At 39.5% G+C, this 27178-nt stretch overlaps 1 protein-coding gene and 1 pseudogene across 4 annotated transcripts in view; both read right to left on the bottom strand.

The window, feature by feature from the left end:
- Positions 1-27178, bottom strand: part of raly (RALY heterogeneous nuclear ribonucleoprotein) — a 134465-nt gene that overhangs the window by 6078 nt on the left and 101209 nt on the right. For 3 of the 4 annotated variants that reach the window (XM_055010438.1, XM_055010439.1, XM_035957625.2), the window contains 2 exons: positions 14961-15124; positions 1754-1873 (listed from right to left, as the gene is read on the bottom strand). In XM_055010438.1, coding sequence (XP_054866413.1) covers positions 1754-1873; positions 14961-15124 — 284 coding nt within the window. The remainder of the gene's footprint in view (positions 1-1753; positions 1874-14960; positions 15125-27178) is intronic. The other variant, XM_055010437.1, reaches the window with a different exon arrangement.
- On the bottom strand, positions 18418-19277 carry LOC111582437 (ADP-ribose glycohydrolase OARD1-like; annotated as a pseudogene).

The raw sequence follows: 27178 nt of genomic DNA on the forward strand, positions 1-27178 counted from the left end.
GAGTGTGATTGTTTGTCTCTATATGTAGTCCTGTGATAGAGTGTTACCTGTCCAGGTGAACCTGTGATAGAGTGTTACCTGTCCAGGTGAACCTTCACCCTCAGTCAGCTGGGACAGACTCCAGCTACCCACCACCCTACAGAGGATTAAGCACTGTATAGATAATAGATGGATGGTTACACAAATGATCAAGAAATGTGAAAAAGTCACAACATGCAAAAATGTTTGTGCACATTTGTATAGAGTTGAGTTACTACTGACCCATCTGCTTTTTTGGGGTTTATTTGTCTAGTCTTCCTGAAAAAAATAAATTGCCGCTATCTAAAATATAAACATGGCAAGTTTGATAATCAAATAGTTGTTCTTTTATTTATTTCTCTGTTTTGCACAGCTATACATTGTAGGCAAACCCCAAACCTGAAAGCAGTATCAAACAAATGAATGAATGTCAAGGTTACTTCTACACCTGGGGTCTGTTTCACAAAGTAGGTTCAACAAACTCTGAGTGTAACCCTGAACTCTGAGTTGATCTACTCTGAGACAGGAAACTCTGAGTTTCCCTCATTTCAGGGTTAACAGACTCAGAGTTTTCACTAAACCTGCTTTGTGAAACGGACCCCCGTAAAACGTATAACCTTGTTCACTACGCAGTCGAGAAAATCACTTGGAAACTCAGTCAAACAAAAAAAAACCAAAGTTTTACTGGCTGTTTATGTACATGCTTTGAAGATGTCCTTGATGAAAATTGAGTTGTTTTACATTGTTAATATTTCTAGTGAGTGGAGAGAGACTTCAACTCAGAAAACACGTTCAACTGAGACCTACAAAGAACAGTAGGTTACTGTAAATACACATATTAAAACTACTGATAACTTAATAAAACGTTGTGAAAGGGCAGTTTATTTACCCAAACAGTGCTAATCTTGCTTATTTTTGGTGCCTTATGTCAATTTTTTGGCAAACTGTGAGTAAAAATGGCCCTTGAGTCTAAGAATAATGGCCTCAAACAGGATGTGAAGTCCTGCTGATGACTTACGCCTCCCTCCTACCTCCTTGTGCTGATTTTGTAGCTTTTTCAAGCTAGACACTTCTTGTAGGAGGTGACCTAGCTTACCTTTCCATTAGAAAATACAGTTCTTTCAAAATGAATATTTCTTTTAAAATGTAAATAATAATGCATTTTAGCTGTATATGTATATCTTTTAGAAGACAAGGTGGTAATAAAGTCATGTTCAGGGCTGCTACTGCGCTATACATACAATCTACAGCTTTAAGAATAAAGGCCACCAGTCTATCACAGGGCCACATCGAGACAGACAAACAAGCACACTCTCATTCATACCTACGGACAATTTAGAATCACCAATTAACCTCAGCATGTCTTGGGACTGTGGGAGGAAGTCGGGCAGAACCCGGTTAGAACCCACGCTGCACAGAGAGAACACCCCCTGTTGTACTCCCATCAAACTTTGTCAATAAAAGTAATAAAGGTTGCACAGTGGATCCAGGTGGAACATGTTGAGCATGGCTGATCATGGTCGCTGCAACATCACAATGTTACAGAAATCTTGATGCTTATATTCAAGGCATACTCTCTAAATATAAGCTGTGTGTATTTCTCTGTGGATTGAACATTTTCATACCTTCACGGTAATCATGTGTAACACCTAGAGCTGCCGTATAACCAGAACAAGACATGGAAATCTCACTTTCTACACTATAGGACCTTTAACTATGTCTGTAAATGTGTCACCTGTGGCGGTAATGTGTGGGTCTTCTGTGATCTGCTCCAGTCTACCCAGCAAAGCCTCGACGTTGGCTTTAATCTGAATCAACTCTGACTTGATCGCCTGAAGCTCTGCTCCTGTCACTGCTGGTAGAGAGACAAAGACAGAAAGACAAGACAGAGAGCGCAGATGTAAATGCCCAGATCCTATGAATATTATTTCTTGGTGACTTTTTTGAGAAAGATCCTGAGATCCTGAGGAAAGGGTTTGAATGGCACAAATAATACCAATTCTATGCAATGTTTCAGGCCAGGGATCAAATATTGGCCCTGAGCAAACGCAACACATCACAAATAAAAACATTTAAATTCTTTTAATTCTCTTGTTATTTGTTGCTGTCACTTACTATTCTGGAGGTACTTCTATCTATATTTTCAATATACACTGTATCAATGCATATACACTTCCTCATTCCCACTTACCATGACAATGCATTTGTTAGTCATTTCAGAAAAGAATAGAACAGAATAGATCTTTACTGTCACTGTTACAGAAATCAGTGAAAATCGGTTTGGTACTCTTCGAACAGCAGCATTGAAAATAGACTATATAACACACCCTAAAATATATACAACATAAGAGCAAACCTAAAATATATACAACATAAGAGCAAATATACAGTACAGAAACGGTTTGTGGTTAGAGACCTGCTCTACACCTGATTATTGCACATGAAATATGAATTGCACTGACACATAAATATTGCACTTGTAGGTGTGTGATATTGTCATTCAGGGGGGAGGGAGCAGACATTTGACAGCTTGGGGACAGAAGCTGTTTTTGAGTCTGTTGGTTTTGACTCTCAGTGTCCTGTAACGTCTACCTGAGGAGAGAACAGAGAGTGTCCTGGGTGTGAAGGGTCTCTGGTGATTCTCCTAGCTTTCCTCTGAAGTCTGCTGGTGTAAACGTCTCAGAGGGGAGGTAGTGTGGTCCCAATCACCCGCTCTGCTGCTCTCACCACCCATTGCAGGTCCTTCCTGTCCTCTGCAGAGCAGCAGGTGAACCACACTGTACAGCAGTAGGTCAGGAGGCTCTCAGTGGTGGAGCGATAGAAGTTTATGAGCAGCTTTTGGTGGAGATGAGCCTGACACAGCTTCCTGAGGAAGTACAGTCTCTGTTGGGACCTCCCCACCTGGTGTAAGGTGTGGGTGGACCATGTGAAGTCCACAGAGATGTGGACCCTGAGGAACCTGAAGCTCTCCACCCTCTCTACGGACATCAGTAACCGGGGTTTTGCGTTTCGAAACGTCACCACCTGTGACAAAATATGTTCTTACGTCACATATGCGACCTGTGTTTACATTGGGTAACAGTATGGATGCTCTCACAAGGTTTTGGACGCTGTTTCTTGTGCAGGTGCTTTTTACTTGCTTGTTTTTACAAGCCCAGATACTGCCTCACATTCAACAACACAGGCGAAGGACGACATTAAGGACGGTTATTCTCCACCACCTTGCTAGGATTTGGGGAACTACTGCCACCTAAAGGTCCGGCATGCTTATGAATGTGCTTAAAAACGCACTTATGCGGTTAGGTGTGGATGAAGTTTTTTTCAAAAAACGAGGTGGTGTGTACGTAAGTTTTTTTCTAGACGGAGGAGGCAGGATATTCGGTTTTACAAAAACCCTGCTACGTGTGGACAAGGCCTCAGACACTGAGTGCAGTGTGGAGTTGGTCTTCATTGCCGCTGGTGGATGAGCTGCAGGTGTGAGTCTTCCACAGCTGTTTGGCCTCCACACTGACCTCCAACAGAGCGGATGCAGCATGTAAAGCGACATACACCCGCAGCAGAGGGCAGACGGCAGCAAAGCAAAGCAAAACCCTGGCTGTGACAGCTAGATTTACTTTTCAGGTCAATATTTATTTTTTTTTTATATATTTTATCAGTTATAATGTTCAAATAATTCAAGTTATGTATATGAGAAATACTTAAAATTAGGTTGTTCTGCATAATGAATAATTTTCGTTTTTAAAGCCTACATTTTGCTTTAAGATTTTGAATGCAGGACTGTTACTTGTGGTTTTTAGTATTGATACTTTTACTTCAAAAAAATAACCCGAGTACTTCATCCACCACTTACAGCTGATCTAAGTTATATGAGGCTGTATTAAGGGTGAATGACCCAAACAATAAACGTTGATCTCAAAATAGCCTATTTATGTCATCTTCTTATAAAACACCTGTGATAAGGAGAATTTGGTCAAACGAGAGCATATTGACTGACTAATCAACTCATCAATAGATGACTACATCTTTCAATAGTTTCCCACATTTAGTTAACTGGGGGTTAGGAAAGGTTATGTTGTAGTCACTGCGTTAAAACTGCTGGGTGCTTTAACCAAAGAATTCAAAGCTTATCCCCGATTGATCTTATTTTATTTGATTGAGTGGGTGATTGAAAAATAACTTTTTTTTTTTGACCCATTTGATTTTAATGTTGACAATAATGTCACATTTGGAATAAGTAGGCTAAATAGGTTAACATGATAATAATGTACTATATATTTTCATAACCTGCATTAACATTACTCTCTCAATGAAACATGAGCTGATGAATAGTGCTCTCAAAATGGCTACATGTTGGAGGAAAAAGATTAATGGACCGCCGACAAGACACCGGAGGAATAAGCCTGCTGGCAATGTGAGTTAATCATTGTGAGCGAGAATTATTACTACTATTTGTAGCTAAATTATTTGCATTCCCCGAAATGTTTTTAAGTAATTAGTATGCCTGCCTCGAAGGGCAGCACACTCTTGCTCTCTCCATGCTTATTTATTTCTGAATTTATTATCTTTTGTTGATATTGTAATTTGCTACTCCTCTCAAAATTTTGAGACAAACCTCATAACCTATAAATCAAATCTTTTGGCTAAATTGGAACAGTTTGCTATGACTTTTGGTTGCGATATCTGTTACAGTTTTTGAGTCATGATTTTTTGTGTGTTGTATTTTTCTCTCAGGAGATGAATGAATGCATACTTTCATTAATATTTTAAATAAAACATATGCTAAAGTTGTCATTCTTGGGCAGCCACACATAAATTTTCGTCTAGTCAACATTGCTACTGTAAGGGGGAATCAAAGATTTTTTTTTTTACAAATGCAATATAATATGATGTGGGCTTAAATAAGAAAATGTCATCTCATTTTTGTCTCTTTGTCTTATTTACAGAAGGAGAAAATTGGTGAACAGAGCTCAGGTGTGTTGTAGATCTGACGTTGTTCTTGTGTAATTGTTACTGCAAAAAAATTAATGAGATACTTTATATGTGATGAAAGTTCTCAATAATCTTAAGCCCTATTTGTTCTCTCCTAGAAGCTGTACAATTTGAGTCATACATCTATAAATGCATTCCTGACTGCCCAGAAGTGGAATCAAATCTTGACCACTTTGAAGATGCTGTCAATCAAGTTCACATTCATGATGAAGACAGGTAAATATCACATTCACATTTACAGTAGCCTAAATAGTGCAATAAATAGATGTTTAAAAAGACAATCCAGAATATTTACACAGCATACATTACTGTGCTCCCATCCCATTTCTTTCTGTATAGTGGGTGGCCTGACTGTCCAGAAATGGTATCAGATTCTGACCACTTTGAAGATGCAGTCAATCAAGATCACATTCATGATTACAAAAGAAGGTAAATATCACATTCACATTCAGAGTAGCCCAAATATTGTTATATATAGTGTTTAAAAAGCAAATATTAATATTTAAATAACTTACATTGTGCTCCCCCACTTCTTTCCGTGTTGTGGGTGGCCTGATTTAATGGAGAACTGGACCTTTGATGATAGATAGCAGTTTGCTGAGCCTCAGGCTGATTCAGGAGAAGTACCCTTAACACCTAACAACTCCTCAGTCTACATGCCCTTGTATGAGAATGCCCCAATATCTGTTGCAGAATGTCTGCTTTTAATTATGACATATTAATTGCCATAGGGTGACAGGAAAAGCCCTTGGTGAACTGCTGAAATTGATCACAGTGCTTTGTCCTAAACACCTAAACACAGATTGCTTGGGCAGCATCTCCAAGTTTAAAGACTTCTTCTCTCACTCAGTACATTCACTTGTGGTCATGCATAAGTACTGTAGCAATTGTTTGTCAATAGTACACAATGATGATACAGTTTGTCAGTCATGTGAGGTCAGTTTGCTCAAAGAGGGCATGACATCTCATTTCATTGAGGTTTCTATTGAAGCACAATTGCAGACACTGTTTGCCAAAAAGGGGTTCCAAGAGAAACTGAAGTTCAGGTTCAGGAGGCAGAAGAAGGGAAAGGACAATGTTGAGGACATATATGATGGACAGGTGTACAAACAATATGCAAGCGGCGATGGGCTATTGTGCAATCCACACAACATATCATTCACATGAAACACAGATGGAGTTCCCATTTTCAAATCCTCAAAATTTTCAATATGGCCTTTTTACTGTGTGATCAATGAACTGAGCTTTGCTGAGTGCACAAAGAGGGAGAACATGATCTTTGCGGGACTTTGGAGACTCAAAACCTTCAATGTTGACTTTTCTGAAACCACTGTGTGAAAAGCTTCATGAACTTGAAGAGCATGGTGTTCTGGTCAAACATCCTGAGACACCAGAGCCTTTTTTTTGCAAAATTCTGACTGTTGCTGGTACATGTGACCTGCCTGCCAAAGCAATGGTGTTAAATACTGTGCAGTTCAATGAGAAGTATGGATGCATGAAATGTGAACAGCCAGGGACAACTGAGAAGACAGGGGGGAAAAGGACATATGCATGCATTTCCATTTCAGCACACAGATCCAAAAGGCCCACCTCACAATCATGAGAAGTTTGTCAATGATGCTAAATCTGCACATGCAACAAAGAGTCCTGTGCACGGTGTTAAAGGTCCAGCTTGGCTAAGCAAAGTAAATATCTTTGATGTTATTCTTGGGACTGGAGTTGACTACATGCATTCAGTACTTCTAGGAGTCATGCGTACTCTCATGTTTCTATGGTTCTCTACGGAGTTTTCTCATCAGCCTTTCAGCATGGCCAAAGAATCAAGGGAAATTGACAAATGCTTGAGTGAAATCCATCCCCCATCTACTGTGACACGCCATCCTCATTCAGTGTCTTCACATAGAATGTATTTCAAAGCATCGGAATACCGTTCTCTCTTACTACTTTTTGGACCAGTTGTTTTCCATGGCATTCTTGAAGCAATATATTGCAACCACTTTCTTCTCCTTAGTGAAGCTATTTTCATACTCCTAATGGAATCAATAACCAGAGAACAGATTGACCATGCAGAAAAGCTACTCTGGAACTTCTGTTCCCAGATAGGTCATCTTTATGGCCAGCGGTATGAAACTGCAAATGTGCATCTACTAGTACAGTTGGCAGACAGCGTCAGAGCCCTTGGACCATTATGGACTCATTCCTGTTTTCATTTTGAAGACAAAAATGGTTATTTGTTGCGGCTTATTCATGGCACACAAAACATACCACTGCAGATGATTAATGCTGTAAAGCTAGTACAGTCTCTGCCTTCAGTTGCAAAAACTGTAAAACCAAAATTTGCCATAGCGGAATTCTATGCAAGAATGTCAAATGATTACAGTTTCTGTTCAGAAAGCAACAAAATCTCAAAGGAAACTTTAATTGGAGCGTGGACTCATCATCAGCTTGAAGGAAATCATCTGCATTGCAGAAATATGCTGGACATCCCATTCAGAATAACTTAGGTCATTTAACAGAGCTCAAGTTGGAAAAGCCCAGCTTACTTCCACAATAAAGTTTCCACAAACAACTTCACTGTTGTGTTTTTGAATGGGGAGGAAACAAAGTATGGCCAAATAGAATTCTTTTTGACCAGTGAGGAACTTGGTCGCAACTCTAAACTAGCCATTGTCACTGGATTCAGAAGTGCACGTTTCCATTTGTTGCGGGACCCTGTGACAAGTGGTACATGCTTTCATATTGCACGGCTTCTGGAAGTCCCTGTCAATGTGACTGTTGTTCCAGTTGAGCATATTCTAGGCAAAGTTGTTTTCCTAGATTTGTCATCTATGTTAGGCATTGTCTTCGCAGCACATTTTCCCAATACTCTGGAGAAAGATTAAGAATGGAATCTGATTGCAATTGTAAACATTGAACAAATTACTTGAAATATAGTCCATTCTCACTGTATGTGCACTGAGGATTCAAGTTTCTTAACCACACTTGTACAACTTGAATACTGGACCACTGGGTCCCAAACTACTTATGTCACAAATCATGAGGAAGTGGTTGGTAATGTAGTTATGCTGGCTGTTATTATTTTATTAATAAACTGGAAAACATGGAATTTAAAGGTGAATTATTTTCTGTCTTGTTTTCTTCTCAGTTACAGGGTTCAGTAATATAATAAGTACAATACAGAATTTGAAATGTAGTAGTATAAAACTAGCCCTCTAAAATGAAAATACTCTAGTACAAGTAACTCAAAATTTGATTTATGAGATTTTATGGAGCTTCTGATCCATGTTCTGAAGATTTAAGTTAGACTTATTTAATATCTCTCCTTTTTATCAGAATAAGACACAGATGAGCTCTTTCTCCTGAGGTCACTAAGAGAAAAGTGAGACATATATGAGAAGAATAATGAGATCTTGGGAGCCATAGCTGAGTTTTCTTTGAGCTCTTTCTATGATCTCATGGTCTCACGTTCAAGAGGCTGAAATTAGACTTATTTGAGATCATATAGAGAGCCCTTGTTTTGATCCAACATGAGATTATGTGTGACTGTTTCTCCCGAGGCTGCACAGTGGCGTAGTGGTTAGCACTTTCACCTTGCAGCAAGAAGGTCCCTGGTTCACGTCCCGGCTTTCCCGGGATCTTTCTGCATGGAGTTTGCATGTTCTCCCTGTGCATGCGTGGGTTTTCTCCGGGTACTCCGGCTTCCTCCCACAGTCCAAAAATATGCTGAGGTTAATTGATTATTCTAAATTGCCCGTAGGTGTGAATGTGAGAGTGATTGTTTGTCTCTGTATGTAGCCCTGTGACAGACTGGTGACCTGTCTAGGGTGTCCCCTGCCTTCACCTGAGTCAGCTGGGATAGACTCCAGCCCCCCCATGACCCTAGTGAGGATTAAGCGGTGTATAGATAATGGATGGATGGATGGATGTTTCTCCCGAGTCGAATTTGAGAAGCAGGAGAAAAAGCCTTTGGTCTCACCTTAGTATCAATAATATGTCACTTGTGTCTAGGAGAAATAAAAGAGACAACAATGAGATCTCTTCTTGGATTTTGCTTTCCTCTGGGTTACGTTTGTTTAAAACATATTACAAGTACATTCCTAATCAACTTATCTTTGCCATTTATTTTATTGCTTTCTCCTTTGTTGTTCCTTTGCCTTTCTGGGCTGCAAGACCAGCCTCACTCAAGGTCATTACACCTGTGCCTGGCACTAGTACTGGAAATGCAGTGGATAAGTGTTAACGCCCTTCCATCCACATCGACCCGATGGCAAGAAACACTTGTCTTGGAGGGTGAGGGTCCTCTCAAGCAGGCCCAGGATCTGGGACTGCCCAGATCCTGGGCAGTCCCAGATCCTGGGCAGTCCAGAGGGGCTTACAATTGGAGGATGCTGGTAGATCTGGACCAAAAGCTTTGCTTCCCACCTGAGATTTCATCCACCAATCTGTCACCAGACCTAGTGCTGTGGTCAGCTTCAATTAGACACCTCTACATCACTGAGCTCACAGTGCCCTGGAAGAGCTCATTAGAGAAGGCCTATGAGCGCAAGAAGCTGAAATGGATGGAGCTCGCCGCTAATGCAAAACAGTGAGGCTGTAAATACATCACACCTGACCATTAAACTGCTAATCACTTAAATGCCTAATTACTTAGAGTGAAAAAGGACGAACTTAAAAATGACTGTAATCCTGTCATGCAATGCAAAATTATTGCCTTTAAAGCTGAAGATCTACACTTTAGTCTCATCTTGACACAACTGTCTTGACATTTGGCAGGGCTTTTGGTTACATGGTGACAGTTTACAGGAGAAAGCACAAACTGTCAACTCTTTGTTGTGAGCTTTCCAAAAAAGTGAGTGACTCAGAAAAAAACTTGTGTTTGTTTCATTTTGATAATACTTTACCAAACCATTGGAAATGCAAATTTGATGAGTACACAGAAATATATTTAAATCAGTGACTTGAAAACTGCCTTGTGAGCAACTCAGCAGAAAAAAAAGAAAGAACAAAAACAAAAAACCTGCTGCTGGGAAAGAGAGTTTGAGGTCCAAGTCAAATGTGAAAGGAGCTGACGGGGCGTCAGCATATCTCCTCAGATCCACAGTCGAAACACGATTTGAACTGAATGATTAATGAGCAAAATGCAGAAATAAAGTGACAACAGTCACCCTAATGTTTGAACCTTCTGTTGACATGTAAACACAGGACTTGAAAGATAGATGAAGGGAAGATTTGGGTCAGAAGGGTGGAGTTGGTGTGACTCAGAAAATTATGAGAGAAGAATTTTGAGAAGAGGAAGGGAACCACACAGACAGAAAGATTTGACGGCATGATGATGGTTTACATCACAAAATGGAACATCTACCAATAGGATGATTATGTTGATATAAAATGTATACAAATACGCACTATTTACATTCAGTTTCTAACAACTTTAGATTAGCGTTTCTTTTTACTGACAAATTAGTATGGGTGGTTTTTACCTTGTTGACATGTTTCGACTGTAATCTGCAGTCCTCAGAAGCGTCACCTGACGTGTTGATGATATGGCTTTTAATCAGGTGACCAGCCTGACAGATCTGTCAGCATCTGTCAGGCTGGTCACATGCCCGGCCATCCAATGGTCTCTAGAGGAGGTAGTCCCAGGTGTGCAAGAGGGTGTAAGCCCTTGTCCCGGTTCATGGAGCCGTTAACTCACTTTCTGATCTCAATGGCTTCCTTGATCCACCATTTATGTTTGTTGGCCTTCGATGTTATAATGCTGCTCTTGTCCCAGCCCATAATGCAGTTGTTCCTTTTGCAGGGGTCTGTGATGGCTAATTTCAAGTTTCATTGTTCGGCTTTTCCTTTTTGTGTTCTTGTGAGTTATCCAGCTATTTCTTTTTCACACTCTTTCTGATGTTCCTTTTTCCTTGTGTTGAATGATCTTCCTGTTTCTCCTATGTGTGTTTTTTCACAAGATTTCTATGGTGTTTCATAAATGACGTTACATTTTTTGTCTGGTTCTATTTTGTCTTTGCGGTGTACGAGTAACCGTCGGAGTTTTGTGTGTGGTTTTACTGCTGTGTTGCTGTTGTGGTTTTGCATTACTCATTGTATGGGGTCTGTTATCCCTCCGATGTATGGTATGGTGATTTTGTCTGATCTTTTTGTACGGTGTGTGTTTTGTTTTCCTTTCTTTTTGTTTCTTCTCTTTGTTCTTGACTTGCCGTTTCCCTTTGTTAATGATACATTTTGGATATTGTCAGTGTGTGAGTGACTTTTTTATGTGTTTGTCCTCCTCCAGTCTGTTCTGGTCTTCAGTTATGATGCTGGCCTGTTCACAGAGTGTTCAGACTGATAAAAAGACATGCCATCAACATGTCAGATGATCCTTCTGAAGAAGACTGCAAACAGCAGTCAAAACATGTCAGCAAAGTAAAAACCGTCCTTATTAATTTGTCGGTAAAAAGAAACACTAATCTAATAAAACAAGACATCAAAAATTAACATAATCAATTCTAACAATTTTATCTGAGCGGCTACTAATGTAATTGCTACTTGTAACAGTGAATGGTATTGTTAAAATCAACTAAATCGTTCATATAGCTTATTAAATATGACATACTTCTATCAAAATCACCATCTTTGGTGCACATTTACATACCAATGTTATCTTCTTAGATTTTAAATTTATATATCTGTCATCACATATATATGAATTATCAGAATGTGTTTAAGCTTGCTAACTGTTTCAAAAAGTGAACAAAAAGCAAAACAAACAATTTAACTTGACTTGGCTTTCTCTAGAATTATACAAGAAATGCTTTTGCCAGCACTTAATAATAATAATAATAATAATAATAATAATAATAATAATAATAATAATAATAATAATAATAATAATAATAATAATAGCTTTATTTCTATAGCACTTTTCATACAGAAAAATGTAACACAAAGTGCTTTACACTCAGAGATAAAAACACGCCACCCAAACCCCCCCTTTTTTAAAATTTATTTTATTTTTTATTTTATTATCCCTTATTAATCCCACAAGGGGAAATTCTGATTTTCGCATAGCTCCCCAATTGGGGGAGAGCGACAGGTCAGCCGTGGTACAGCGCCCCCTGGAGCAGGAAGGGTTAAGGGCCTTGCTCAAGGGCCCAACAGTGGCCACATTGGGGCTTGAACCTCTGACCTTCTGATCAGTAGTCCAGAGACTTAACCGTTGCACCACTACTGCCCCCCTCCCCCTTTTTTCATTTAAAACAAAAACAAATTAAATTGAACAAATTAAAAACAATAAGATAAATATAATGGAATAAAAATACCTAAAATAGATGAAGTTAAAAATGTAGTTAAAAGCCAGACTAAAAAGGTAGGTCTTAAGTTTGCTTTTAAAAGTATTAATATTACAAGTCACCCTCAGATCTCCAGGCAGGCTATTCCATAGTCAAGGGGCATAGTAATAAAAAGATGCTTCACCGTATGTTTTAGTTCTGACTTTGGGTTCTGTTAAAAGGCCACTTCTGGAAGACCTGAGGGCTCTACTGGGTTTATACAGTAAAAGCAAGTTATATAAATACAGAGGAGCAAGACCATTAAGAGCTTTATAAACTAATACAATAATTTTAAAATCAGTTCTAAATGGCACAGGCAGCCAATGCAAAGACTTTAAAATCAGTGTAATGTGAGCTCTCTTTCTGGTCTTTGTCAGCATTCAAGCAGCTGGGTTTTGGAGTAATTGTAGTTGGAATGTACTCTTTTTAGGGAGACCAGAAAGAAGAGCATTGCAGTAATCAATCCTGCAGGTAATGAAAGCATGAATGAGTGTCTCTGCATTGGCCTGAGAGAGACACTGGCGTACTCTGGCAATGTTCTTTAAATGATAACATGCCTTTCTTGTGACGTCTTTTATATGAGCTTCAAAATTCAGTTCTGTGTCAAATATTACACCAAGATTTTTGGCTTTTTGGCATGGGCTAAAAGAAAATGCTTATAGTTTGCTAGCCAGTTTCTCTCTCTGTTCCCCTGTATCAATAATTAAAACCTGAGTTTTGTACTGGTTGAGTTGAAGAAAGTTGTCTGTCATTCAGGATTTAATGTCTGAAATACAGTTAAAAAGGACATCAAGTGGTCCTGTGTCATCAGGAGACACGGCGATGTAAAGTTGTGTTTCAACTGCGTAGCTGTGAAAGTTGATGTCGTGTCTCCTGATGACATTTCCAAGTGGTAACATTTATAAGTTAAAAAGGGTTGGGCCTAAAATTGACCCCTGGGGAACATCGCATTTCATCTGATAAAAACTTGATGTGTGTTCACCCATGCTGACATAGAATTTCCTGTCTGTGAGATATGATTTAAACCAGTTAAAAACAGTACCAGAAGTGCCAGTTGAATTAGAGTCTGTTTAGAGAATGGTGTGATCTACTGTATCAAATTCTGCACTCAAATCTAATAGCACTAGAACAGATGGCATTTTTGTGTCCATGTTTAGCCTTATGTCATTGACAATTTTCACTAATGCTGTTTCTGTGCTGTGATATTTCCTAAAACCAGATCAATACATTTCAGCAGTGTTTGCTGAGGTCATAAAATCATTTAATTGGTTCAAAACATTTTTTTCTAAAATCTTACTTAAAAATGGCAGGTTTGAAACAGGTTGATAGTTCTCTGCTAATGATGCATCCAAATTGTTGTTCTTCAAGAGTGGCTTAACTATGGCTGTCTTAAAAGCGGTGGTGAAAACACCAGTTTGTAGGGAATGATTTATAATGGTCAGCAGATCGTTTTTTAAAAAGCTATAAACGTCTTTAAAAAGTGATGTTGGAATGGGGTCTAAAGGGCAGGTTGCTGGACTTAACTGGGAGACAACTTTCTCAAGCATTTCAGCATCCACCAGGACCAAACCTCTCCGTGTTTTATCATTTAAAGGGAGAGATTCTGAGGAACTGAAATGCATAGACTGACAATATAAAAGATTTCATCTAACAGTGTCTGTTGTATTTGTGACATGGACAGCAAGATCTTCACAAGAAAGGTTTGGTTCTGGAGGTTGGTTAAAAACGGGGTTAATCAAGTGGTCAATGGTCGAAAAAAGGATTCTTGGATTTTTGTGATTATCACTGATTAATTTTGAAAAATGTTGTCTTCTTGCAATTTTAACTGCTTTGTTGTAAGTGGTCAGCTGTTCCTGAAAATTTTGAAAATGAATTGTTAGTTTGTTTTTCTGACATTTTCTTTCTGCTATTCTGCAGTTTCTCTTCAGTTTTATTATGTCGCTGTTTCTCCAGGGAGGTTTTGAGTTTGTTTTGATCTTTTTAAGTTTAACTGGTGCCACCATGTCAAGTGCTGACTTGAGTTTACTGTTAAAATTGTCAACAATAAAATCACAGGAAGAGGGTAAAATCTCTAAAGGAATATCACGTAAAATATCAATAAAACTAGCAGCCACTTTAGATGTAAGATAGCATTGAATTTCCTGTTGCTTAACACTGTCTACCTTAAAAAAGACACAAAAATGATCCGATAAACCCATATCCACAACAGAGGAAACCTGTATTGATAGGCCATGGGTTATAACCAGGTCTAATACATGTCCTCTGTTGTGGGTGGGCTGTGTAACATGTTGGTTAAAATTCATACAGTTAATTAAGTTTAAAAAATCCAAAGTAAAAGAATCTGATTTATTGTCCACGTGTATATTAAAATCACCTACAATAATAATCCTGTTATTATTCAATTTGGTGACAAAGAAAATCTGCTGATTTGATTTTGCTTTTCTGTTTTAGGAATATTTTACAGTGTACTTTGCAGATATTCACATGTTGTAGCGCTCTGGCACTGTGTACATCATATTCTTTATTTTCTATTGTTTCTTGTAAACCCTTATGTGCTGATCATTACTGCATGCATGATACAACAATACAAACTCCATTCAGTAAATCTTTACAACTAGACAAGTTGAAACTCACATTTCTCTTTGTTCCTGTTGCTGGTGGGGAGGACAGAGGAATTACGTCCCAACAGTTTGACTGGCAGAGATTTGACCCGTCGTACCCGAGGCATCGCCACTCGTTGGCGTTTGACTGGTACCACAAGAGGGACTGGAGATACCCTGCCATGATACTCAAACAACCTGAGAGGAGGGCAGGGGAAGGGAGGAGAATCAGAGAAAAGAAAAAAAAGAAGGGGAGGGTTGAATAGGTGTGAAACATGGATAGGACAAGGAAAATTTGGGAAAATCTGAGAAGCAAAGAGGGAGGAAAGAAAATAAGAGAAGGTGAAAGAACAAAGGCGCAGGATATGAGAATTAAGGAGAGGACTAAGAGAAGGGGTAACAGGAGGGAGCTAAGGAGAAGTAAGTGAAACAAAAGTCATCATTCATTCACCAATAAAAAGTGATTTTCAAAAATGATTAATATTTACATTTCTTCGAACCTGTTACGACAAGTACATTTTGGAAGAAATGCACTGCTGCGTTTTTTTGTTTTGTTTGTTTTCATCAGCACAATGAAGATATTTTGAAAACTAATATATCTGCAGCTTCCCAGATTAATTTGCTCCAGAATGATAGGACAAGAAATGATGGTGAAGGAAAGAAAGGGCTCATAATACATCTGTCAAACACGGTGAAGCCAGTGTCATCGTTTGGGCATGTACAGCTGACAGTGGAACTGACTCATTGGTATTTATTGATGATGTGACTGCTGACAGAAGTAGCAGGCTAAAAACAGAGTGATATTTTGTGCCCAGATTCAATAAAATGCTGATAAGATAGTAATTCACAGTACAGGTGGACAATGACACAAAACGTGCTGTGAAAGCAATCCAAGAGTTAGTTAAAGAAAGAAATGAAGCATTCTTAAATGGCCAATACCCAACTGAGTTTTTTTTTTTTTTTTTCACTTATTGAAGGCAGATCTTGAGACAGAAAAACCCAGAAACAAGCAGCACATGAAGGCTGCTGCTTTAAAGGCCTGGAAAAGCATCTAAAGGGAGGACACACTGTAGTTTGTAAAGTCCATGGGTTTCCAGCCCTGGATCTGTATCAAATATTAAAAATAAGCTTTATGTTTATAATCTGTCACAGGGTGGGTTAGAGACTCAGGGGCAGACAGCAAGACACAACAGACAAGCGGATACAAAAAATAATTTATTACAAGAAATATAATACAGAAAATAACGAGGAACTGATGTCACAAAGGGTAGTGTGAGTCTAGACTGGAGTGCAGGCTATGCTAATAAGCTAAGGAATACAAGAGCAGGAAACAGCTATGGAAGCTGAGACTAGGCAGCAAGCTAAGCTAATGCTAACACAAAATCAAACAAATTCTAACTACAGACAGAATGCAGAGACTTGGGCTGACCAGGACTTGGTTATATCAAGCTAGGAGAGACTTAAAGAGTTACATAGATCAATGCACCAGTGGCACGGTAACAGAATTCATGCAAGCTAAGACACTATACAGATGTCAACATGACGAAAGCACTCTACACTGGACTACAAGTGGAAAAATGTGACAGGTACACAAGCACAACAATATTGACCTACTTGGTGAAAGCTATCAATGAAATCACTAAAGAGAGTATATTGGACACTTCTCATCAAAGTTTGACAGGTCCCAATCAGAAGCTGTCACGTCACGAGAGGGCGGGACTTTGTCCTATGGGGTCCAATGAGAGACTGCCACATCATAGAGTCCCTCCCTTAGCCACACAATCCGCCATATTTGTAGTTTTTTTTTTTTTTAAATAAATTTGGACTTTGTCCTATGGGATCCAATCAGAGACTGCCACATCATAGAGTCCCTCCCTTAGCCACACTCCATCTGCCATATTTGTAGTTTTTTTATTTTTAAAAAAGGAAATGACAAATTTTAAAATTCCGGAAATGATCATTTCAAAAAAAAAAAAGATTTATAAAACAGTAATAATAAAATTCCCGTGCTCGTCCAGTGAGGTGTGAGGGGAAAGGTGAATGAAAACCAATGAGAAGAGAAGTACGGGGGCTTCTTCATATATAAAAAGGCAGTAGGCCTGTCCATTGGCCACAACGTTGAATAGAACTCACCATGGCTCAGAAAATGTTGAATGTCCTGGGGTATGCGGTTCCCTGAGCGAGCAGCGGCAAATCTGGGGCCCTGCCACGTCCAGAGCCGGCGGTCATCAGCGAGACACCCATCACCATCTTCCGTAAGATGCCCTCGATTCTATGAGGCCCTAGGAGAACCATGTGAACCTCCAGCGGACCCAGGTACCCCCGGCTGAGTCTGTGGGGGGGAACGGCCTCTCAAACCCCACGGAATGCCTGGATCCTGGGACTACGTTTTCAAGTACAAGACGGGGGAGCTCTGCTTCTATCAGCTGGAGGAGGGTGAAACGTCGAGGCCTCTAGCCGTCTCAGTCACGATGACATCCAACGACTGGAGCGTGCTGAAGATGATCATGCAGCAGCATCTCCAAGAGACTTTTCAGGAAAATATAGCCGAGCCTGTACCCTTTAAACAGCCGAGGTTGGAAAACCTCCCCATTTGTACAGAGGTGCTCCTGGAACAAGCGGTCTTCAGCGCGGTATGGCAATCCAAAGTAGTGGGGTCTGGTAGATGGTACTTTAGAGCCACCCTCCGATCAATGGGGAAGAAGAAACCTGCAGAGTTCTTTGTTTTGGAGAGTGATAATGCTGACTGTGGGGTATTCCATACTGGTCTTGCTGATGGGTGCGTGGATTGAATGGATGGAGAAGTCCTCAGGAAAGATCACCACTCTCTTCTCTAACTGTCAGAGTTGGAGGGATACTCTGTCAAAAAAATACTTTATCATTCTAAGATCACGCCCTCTACTTCTCAGCCACACCTCTTTTTCCAGTCATTACATCATCACCGCCCACCCCTACATGTTATAAAGATGGTCAGTTGAACTGATGATCATAGAGACTAATCAAACCTGCCTACTGATCAACATGAGCGTGGCCAACCAGCAGCAACAGCAGCCCCAAAAACATCTCACACTGATCGCTATGCAGCCAGCGTGGTACCCGTGTCCCAGAAGGCTCTTTGGTTCTGCTGACTCGGAGGAGGAGGATTTCATGGAGCTCGACAGCTCTCCAGAACCTAGCATACCGACCCTCTTTGCAGCCCATTCTGAGCCAGCTCCTCCCGGATACCCGGCAGCACCAGCAGTAGCCCCAGCATCAGCAGCACCATCAGCGGCAGCAGCAGCAGCTTTTATTGTTTGTCAATAAAAATCTAGAATGAGAAATAATTAATCTTTATTTAAAAAGTGTGCATTTCCTGTTTTTTTTCCAAAAACTTCAGAGAAACCTGCGAACAACGGGTCTGATAGACGCATCATGAAAAAGCTGCATAATCCACCCTCACATATAAACAAATGAAAGGTGTGAGGACATATGCCGGCTCTGCCTCCAATAATATATTATGTATATATCATACATGTATCACAAATGTGGGGCTAGTAAAGGATATGGTGAACAAAACCAGCAGACTCACCCTGCTGCTTCAGTGAGCAATAGCTGACCTGGAACACTATGAAGACAGTTCATACAGTGTTATAGTTGTAGATCTATTTATTGTAGATATGTAGACAATATTTGTTTCATACGCAGGCAGCATTTGGACTATCTGCTTGGGAGTTAGTTCAAAGATGCTGCTGTCCAAGGAAGGCTGTATATTGTGATTGTAATGCCAGTGCCCATAAAGACCTGTTCCAATATCTTGGCTACCTTGGTCCACTCCAGTTGATCCAAGCCACAGACAATACTGTGAAAACACACAGCAAGAGAGGAGAGGGAGTCAGCCGTTATCACCACAGATACTATGATACAAGGGATACTACATCGTTCACATACCGAGGCATTGACAGCTTGTGTACAATGTGACCTCATATCCTTAATGCTGTGTAGTAGACTGCTGTATGTGGGTTTATGAAAGGCTCTTTGTTTTGTAACCTGGAACAAGAGACGTGTTTATAGAGGTTTTGGTCACACAACCCAACATAGTCAGATAAGAAGCACGACAGATCAAAGCGGGTGCAGTTGGCATATACTAGATAGCAGATGAAACTGCTTTCTCTCAGTAGCACAGCACATTGACCAGACGCCTTCCCTGTACGAGACACATGTACAGAATTTGAACAACCCAAACTCTTCGAGGGGCAGGGAAGGTGAATACGGCGTACCTTTCTCACTCACTCTGTTTCAGTAGCTCGGAAACATCTTCAAACTTCTGTTTAAACAGCACCGCTATGCCCGCTCCCATGCAACAGTCCCCACTAATGCAGTGCACCAGCGCCTCGTCGTTGGGACAGTCAAAGAGATTGCTGGTGACTTGTTTTAGCAACTCTGGCTTCACTTGAGGACTATGTGTGTCAGCCATAAATGCAACTAAAATATTCCAGAACACAGGTGGTCCACAGGGTTTCCTCCAAGCTCCTCAACCCCTGATACTGAAGTGTAAATTAAGTCTTCAAAAAGTCACCAAGAGAAGTCAGCATTCGGGGGGCAGCAGGATTTATTCATCGACAAAAAAAATCCAGGAGTAATTCTTAGCAGTGATGACACCCCAAGAAGAACAGAAGATACTGAGCTGTGCATCGTCTTATATGCTGTGAGTGTTGGTCATTTTTCTACGCCTATAGGACGTATAATAGGAGTGGCAGTTCTGACACCATTATACTTTTCTAAATCTGTTGGTCAGATCATGATGTCAGGTTATCATATTTCACCCTAGATCTCACTTTACAGAAGACATACCCATTAAGTGATCATTAGGTCATCTTTTACAGAGAACATGCCCAGATATGTTCAGACTTTTTGCTCCACATCTTACCCTCATTATTTTATGATAGATTTCATGCAAATTATACCATTATGTATTTTATACATATGTTTTACCTCTGGTTTTACTGCTATTAGACTGATGAGTCTAATAGCATTTACCATAATTATATCATCTTTTACTTATAGCACATCGTATCCAAAAAATATTTCATTACAATACTCCCGAGAGGCTCTGTATGGTGGCAGGACCTGCACTGTGAGGTTTTGGTACGCTGGAAAAATTGGCCCGAGACATTTAACAGCTGGGTGAAGGTGTAAAAAACGTATAAAAAGCCAGACTCCAAACCATCCATATCTGGAACCAGCAACATACTGTTTCTGTCAGCTTCACCAAATGCCCCTCTACCTCTCTGTTTCATACATTTTTACTGAGTACTTTTAAACATTTGTTCTCTCTTTTTGCTCAGCACAGTCTAAGGTATCGTTTTTCAAGAATGGTAACTATATGAATGTGTTGTTGCTCAATTGCAGGCTGGACTCAAGCCAAAATTCACATTTTCCTCCTCTGTTGTTTCAACTTAATTTATTTGATAATGAGACACATAGCAGGCAAAAGTGTAGATGTTGTGTTGGCAAATTTACAGGCCTAAACACAGGAGGTAAAGCAAAAAAAAACCTCTTTGGCCTGTTTTTGGTCAGAAAGCAGACCCTCGAGAGCTAACTTGATCTCTGTGACAATGTGGCAGGCATCATTGAGCTTTTCTTTTCAGTTCTTGTTTGAAGGTGAATTTTATGTTATAGTTGATTATCTTATGATTCCTCTGCTCACAAGTTCCTCCCTACGGCATCTCCTATGCTGTCACCTTCAGTGTTCAGTCTGTGTAGTGTGACTCCAATGAGTTGTATCCCTGCCCATGTGTAAACTGACCTGGTGAATCCTGCTCTGCCCAAACAATCCCTGCTGTGAACCAAGCACAGGTTCTGTTCAGTGCTGGCTAGCCCATGTTTCTTCCTTTTCTCACCAGAAGTTAGTAGCTCTTCAAAAATTAGAATTTGTTTTCATTCAAGTGAAATTGTTAAAGGACACAATGGTGTTTACTCGGACATAATGTCACGAGAGCACATGTCCAGACTATGAAGGCAAATTATACATGGGACGAATGCTCAAGTGTCTTTCCAAATTCCATGTTCTGTCTTCATCTAGAACAAAAAGATGAGGGATGGTGGTTCATACCTGTTGTTCAGACTTGAGGTCCCACCATGATAGCTCCCCTCCCTGTCCTCCATGACCTCCCTGTCCTCCCTGTCCTCTCTGTCCTCCTTGTCCTCCCTGTCCTCCCTGTCCTCTGTGACCTCCTTGTCCTCCCTGTCCTCCGTGACCTCCCTGTCCTCCCTGTCCTCTCTGTCCTCCTTGTCCTCCCTGTCCTCCGTGACCTCACTGTCCTCCATGACCTCCCTGTCCTCCATGACCTCCCTGTCCTCCCTGTCCTCTCTGTCCTCCTTGTCCTCCCTGTCCTCCGTGACCTCCCTGTCCTCCGTGACCTCACTGTCCTCCATGACCTCACTGTCCTCCATGACCTCCCTGTCCTCCCTGTCCTCCTTGTCCTCCCTGTCCTCCTTGTCCTCCCTGTCCTCCATGACCTCCCTGTCCTCCCTGTCCTCCGTGACCTCCCTGTCCTCCGTGACCTCACTGTCCTCCATGACCTCCCTGTCCTCCCTGTCCTCCTTGTCCTCCCTGTCCTCTGTGACCTCCTTGTCCTCCCTGTCCTCCTTGTCCTCCCTGTCCTCTGTGACCTCCTTGTCCTCCCTGTCCTCCGTGACCTCCCTGTCCTCTCTGTCCTCCTTGTCCTCCCTGTCCTCCCTGTCCTCTGTGACCTCCTTGTCCTCCCTGTCCTCCTTGTCCTCCCTGTCCTCTGTGACCTCCTTGTCCTCCCTGTCCTCCGTGACCTCCCTGTCCTCCCTGTCCTCTCTGTCCTCCTTGTCCTCCCTGTCCTCCCTGTCCTCTCTGTCCTCCTTGTCCTCCTTGTCCTCCCTGTCCTCCGTGTCCTCCATGTCCTCCGTGTCCTCCGTCCATCCTGACTGCCATCTTTTAGTATGCAAGCCTCACTGAGTGTGTAATGTAGCACTGGGTGCACTCGACTCCTCGATGGGTTGTGTGATTGTGTAAAGTTATCAGTCGTGGATTTTTCTGAAAGATCAGTGGGAGATATTACTTTTCATCTTGCTCCTCTTTATGTGCATTACCAGTTTGTTGGACACTGAATGTTGTACAATACATGCAGCTTCATGTTAAAAAAATCCTTAATGGAAAGTCTTTTGCACTTTTGATTTCAGAAGGCATTTGATTGCAAAACATGTCACTTTTTAAATGTATTAATGAAGATTTAACTTTACATCAGATGGAGTGTTTTATTTTTTTTCTTACAAATATCTATGTTTAGTTTAGCACAATGTCACTGAACTGTTAAACTTAGCATGCAGAGAATACAGCTTGCTTTGTGGGAAAAGTCCTGAATTTAGTTTTAATCATGACATTTTTCTGCTGAAAAACAACAGTCGTGTTGATTTTAATTTTTTTTTCCAATATCCATTAAGCCACTTTACTTGCAAGAATTGCTATTTGTACCGAAGATGTATTTAAAATGTTGTAAGACATCTCTGGTATCTGTCAGACTGTATGCTATTGTAAAGTGTATATACATTGAATTTCTGAAACCAAGTTTTAAAGTTAAAAACATCTTGCATGCTCGTTTGTTTTTTATTCTTCTCTGTCTGAGGTGATGCTGAAGATGTGGTACTAATCAGAGAACAGAGGAATGGCACAGTAAAATTACACTGAAATGTTAGGAGTGTACTAGGAATAGATTCACCTCAGTGATTGTAGTAGTATTTAAAGCCGGTGTACAAACGCAGTACTTATTCTTTGTTAGAGTTGAAGCCATGCAATTTTAATTCATTATATTTTGTAATTTGGCTAATAACAGTAATTGTCACAATAGCCATAATTTTTTACTTTATATCCCTTTTCCAGATGTTTGTGAAAGAGTAACCTGTTATTTTTTTGTCCTATAGCCCACAATTGATAACGGTTACATTTTCTAAAATGAGATTTTACGTTGGATCGATTGCATTTGATGCCTCTCTGTAGGCTTTTAAAGGAAGAAAACATCAGCTTCAGAAACCTTATATTTAAACCACCCCTGAATTTATAATTTAAAGTGATTTCTCCATTCACCCTTCTAAAAACGAAGGAGCAGCAAATGTATTAATATGTAGAAAAACATTAAACATGATGTGCCATAATATATTTACCCATAGTTATGATAAAGTTGTGTTGGCCCATACTTCAGAGTCAATCAAACAGGCTGTTGTGATATGGAATTATCAAAGAAGCAGCTATTAACACCATGGCTGATGTCAATGAGAGGAAATAAGCAGCTGTAACTACGACTCCACATCACTGTCTGTAAACAGTAGTAATTTTCTCAATCTGACATCAACCATGATGCTTACAGCTTTTATGCAATGGACAACCACTTGTCCACTTTGACACAAGGTAAATGTGGATTCTCCTTCATTGTATTGCTAGTTCAAGTCACATCCACTGAAGTGTAACTCTTCATGTGTCTACATCTGGTCTGGCTGCACTGATTCATCATTCATGGGCAGGTGGATCAAACAGGCTGTTGATATGGGATTATCAAAGAAGCAGCTATTAACACCATGGCTGATGTCAATAAGAGGAACTAGGCAGCTGTAGCTTTGACTCCATATAGCCGTCTGTAAACAGTAGTAATTTTCTCAAACTGACATCAGCCATGATGCTTACAGCTTTTATGCAATGGACAACCACTTGTCCACTTTGACACAAGGTAAATGTGGATTCTCCTTCATTGTATTGCTAGTTCAAGTCACATCCACTGAAGTGTAACTCTTCATGTGTCTACATCTGGTCTGGCTGCACTGATTCATCATTCATGGGCAGGTGGATCAAACAGGCTGTTGATATGGGATTATCAAAGAAGCAGCTATTAACACCATGACTGATGTCAATAAGAGGAACTAGGCAGCTGTAGCTTTGACTCCATATAGCCGTCTGTAAACAGTAGTAATTTTCTCAAACTGACATCAGCCATGATGCTTACAGCTTTTATGCAATGGACAACCACTTGTCCACTTTGACACAAGGTAAATGTGGATTCTCCTTCATTGTATTGCTAGTTCAAGTCACATCCACTGAAGTGTAACTCTTCATGTGTCTACGTCTGGTCTGGCTGCACTGAGTAGCATTTCCAGGATTTTTTCCTTCATTAGATATTTATCTACCTAAATATTTATTTTATTTGTGAATCCTTCTATCAGTATATAAAGACATAATAGTTATATAGGTCAGTATATTGAAGAGGTACTGTGTAAGAACAACATTTACCCTATCATCATTAAAGTTTATGTTTTCCTTCAAGCAAAAAAGGTGTAAGGTAAGTTGCAATACTTTCATTTCATTTTCTAAAACCTAAAAAGATTAAATAAATGGATGTCCTAATTTAAGGTAATTGTTGCATTTTGTTAAATTTTTTACAACTGAAAAATCTTTCATCATGCAGCACTGATGGCAGTAAACATACAGCATGACTTGGAAGATTCATAAATGATGATCACATCAAGCCAAACATAATTCAGTCTGTTTTGAACACAATCTACAGGTAGATGTAAAACTTTAAATTATTTTCAAAAATCTTACTCACTTTAGAAAGGTGAGTGTAATGCTAAATAATATCTTAGTTGCCTCAATTAATCTATTTTCAAATAAAGTGGAAATTTATTCACAAATATTATTGATTTTAAAGATCCACATTTTGGTGGTACGGAATGATAGGGATCCTCTCTTAGATAGTCTATAATGACATGAGTGTCCTTTTAGATAGCACAGAGCAACATTAACACCCCGCTGTGTATACATAGATAGAAGATCATTTCAGTATTTACAATAGTCCTGATTACAGAAAGAATAATTTGCAATTTTTTATTGTGACATTGTTGAAATAATTATTTACACTAAAATGAATGCCATAAAGATACTCATTAGACCACAATAAACTGTAGTTGCAGAAATTTTTAAATCAGAGCCTTAAATGAAAGGTTTTGTCTTCAAGAATGAAATAATAAAGAGGCAATACAAAGGTTCAATTTGAAATTCACATTTATCTCATTTCATAGTAATTTTATAGCAGCACAGCAAAATGTAAGAGCCCCTAATATAAAATGAAAAACAAAGAATTTTTTGTCAGGAAGAGTTACAAATATTCAAAGATATTACTTTAGAAATATTTCAACTGTATTTCTTAATATTTATAAAGTGGATATGCACTTCACTTCATAAATATGAAGTAGTTGTTCTCCATGTTACAGTAACTGAAAAGTGCATGATGTTAGTGAATGCAACCAAGCAACCAAACCGAACAAATCAAGGACCTGACTTAAACAATATTGTATAAAGGTGAGGTGTTTCAACATTTAAAACGTTAAAGTTACACTTAGACTTAATACCAATGAATCTGTGTATGTTCATACAGGCTGTGGCCAGAGTTTGACCCTGTTCTCTCTCTTCAGAGTTTGGAAGCCTAAAAGTCTGCATCTGTCAGGTCCATAAAGTATATCTGCATGTCACACACTGGTTTTCTTTACTGTCATTCCTCCAATGTGTTGTTTAGCTCAACCTTGCATATCCGGTCATTTATGACCAGTTTTAGAGAATCATGAGTCAAGAGGCATTCAAGTGTCCGGGTGACCGGTGACTTATTGTACAGAATGAGGGTGGTGCTACTATTTATTTCCTCTGTCCTCAAGGATCAGTCATTAGTTTATTCCAGACTTGGATATTTTGATGGTCTCACTACACTGTACTCAAATAACTATATGATTTCTGACTTCTTGTCAACCTAACGAGGGCTTTCAAATGAGACCAAACATCACATTATTGTCTCTTTCCGTTATTGAGACATATGTCAGAGAGTGAAACATGAATTTGCAGTCAGTGAAATGTCTTTATTGAAGCTGCTCTGTCACATTGGTTTTAAGAGACGCAGAGTACTTGAAGTTGGGCCTTGCCCAAGAAATTTTAAAGTTGCTATTTAAAAAACAAACAAACAAGAGGCTTACATCAGGGCCTGAAAAGCACCTCAGAGTTTCATCTCCACAGAATGAGCAGTATTGAAGATTAAAGGGAAAACAAGTACATGATCAGGTTCTCCAACGAGGCTCAAATTGATCATTTTGAATGAGAAAGAGAAAAGCTTTAATAATCTAATCAGACAAAATTGTGTATGTTTTGCTATGGCCAGAGTTTGACCCTGCTGTCTCTTCAGAGTTTGGGAGCTGAAATGTCTGCATCTGCCAGGTCCATAAAGTATCTGCATGTCACACACTGGTTTTTTTCTGTCATTCCTCCAATGTGTTATTAAGTTCAACATTGCAACCGGTCATTTATGACCGTGATGGAAATTGATCCAATGCCAGAGAGATATCACAGTGTCCTCAGTGGCTGAATGCACTTCAACTGCAGCTTCAGTGAAAAATATCCACATTTTTTACAAAAAACATTGTTAATTCTTGTTAATATTTTTTTTCTTGAAAGGAAGAAATGGAGCTGAGCCTCCATCGTCCATGGTGTGATAGCAATACTCAGTTTAAGGGAATCATGAGTCAAGATGCAATCATGTATTCAGGTGACCAGTGATTTATCCTAAAGCACGAGGATGATGCTGTATGGGTTTTTGTTTTGTTTTTATTTATATATATATATATATATATATATATATATATATATATATATATATATATATATATATATATATATATATATATATATATTTTTTTTTTTTTTTTTTTTTTTATACTAAAAGAAATTGCACTTGAAAATCTAAGAGTTATTCTTAATACAGTATTTCACAAATGCATGGGGTGTCCGAAAACCTTTTTTTCAACCACTATATAAACAGTTTTGGGCACACAGTCAAACCTGTGGGAAACACTAATGTAAACTTGACAACAGGTTAATGTTCTCCACATACTAGTCCTTCTGAGCACAAATAATTAAAAAAATATATATTGATGAATGTTAACAAACTAGATTAGTCTTTTTATATTATTGTATTTCTTTGTAATTCTTTCTGTTGCTTATGATCACATTATTTGCAGTTTAACTTTACCAAAACGTGCAGTGTTTTTAGATTTAAAAAATACCACACTGACTGCAAACCCAAGATGTCATTATATTTTGAATTTACCTGATGTTTCTGATCAGTAACCATCAGCTGTTTTTCTTCTATTCCTGGCCAAAAATCTGTTGCAGTCTGAACAAATCTTGCTAACCTGAACTCTGACAGACCTTTTTGC

This window comes from Amphiprion ocellaris, chromosome 5 (genome assembly GCF_022539595.1).
Source record: "Amphiprion ocellaris isolate individual 3 ecotype Okinawa chromosome 5, ASM2253959v1, whole genome shotgun sequence".
NCBI classification, from domain to species: Eukaryota; Metazoa; Chordata; class Actinopteri; family Pomacentridae; genus Amphiprion; species Amphiprion ocellaris.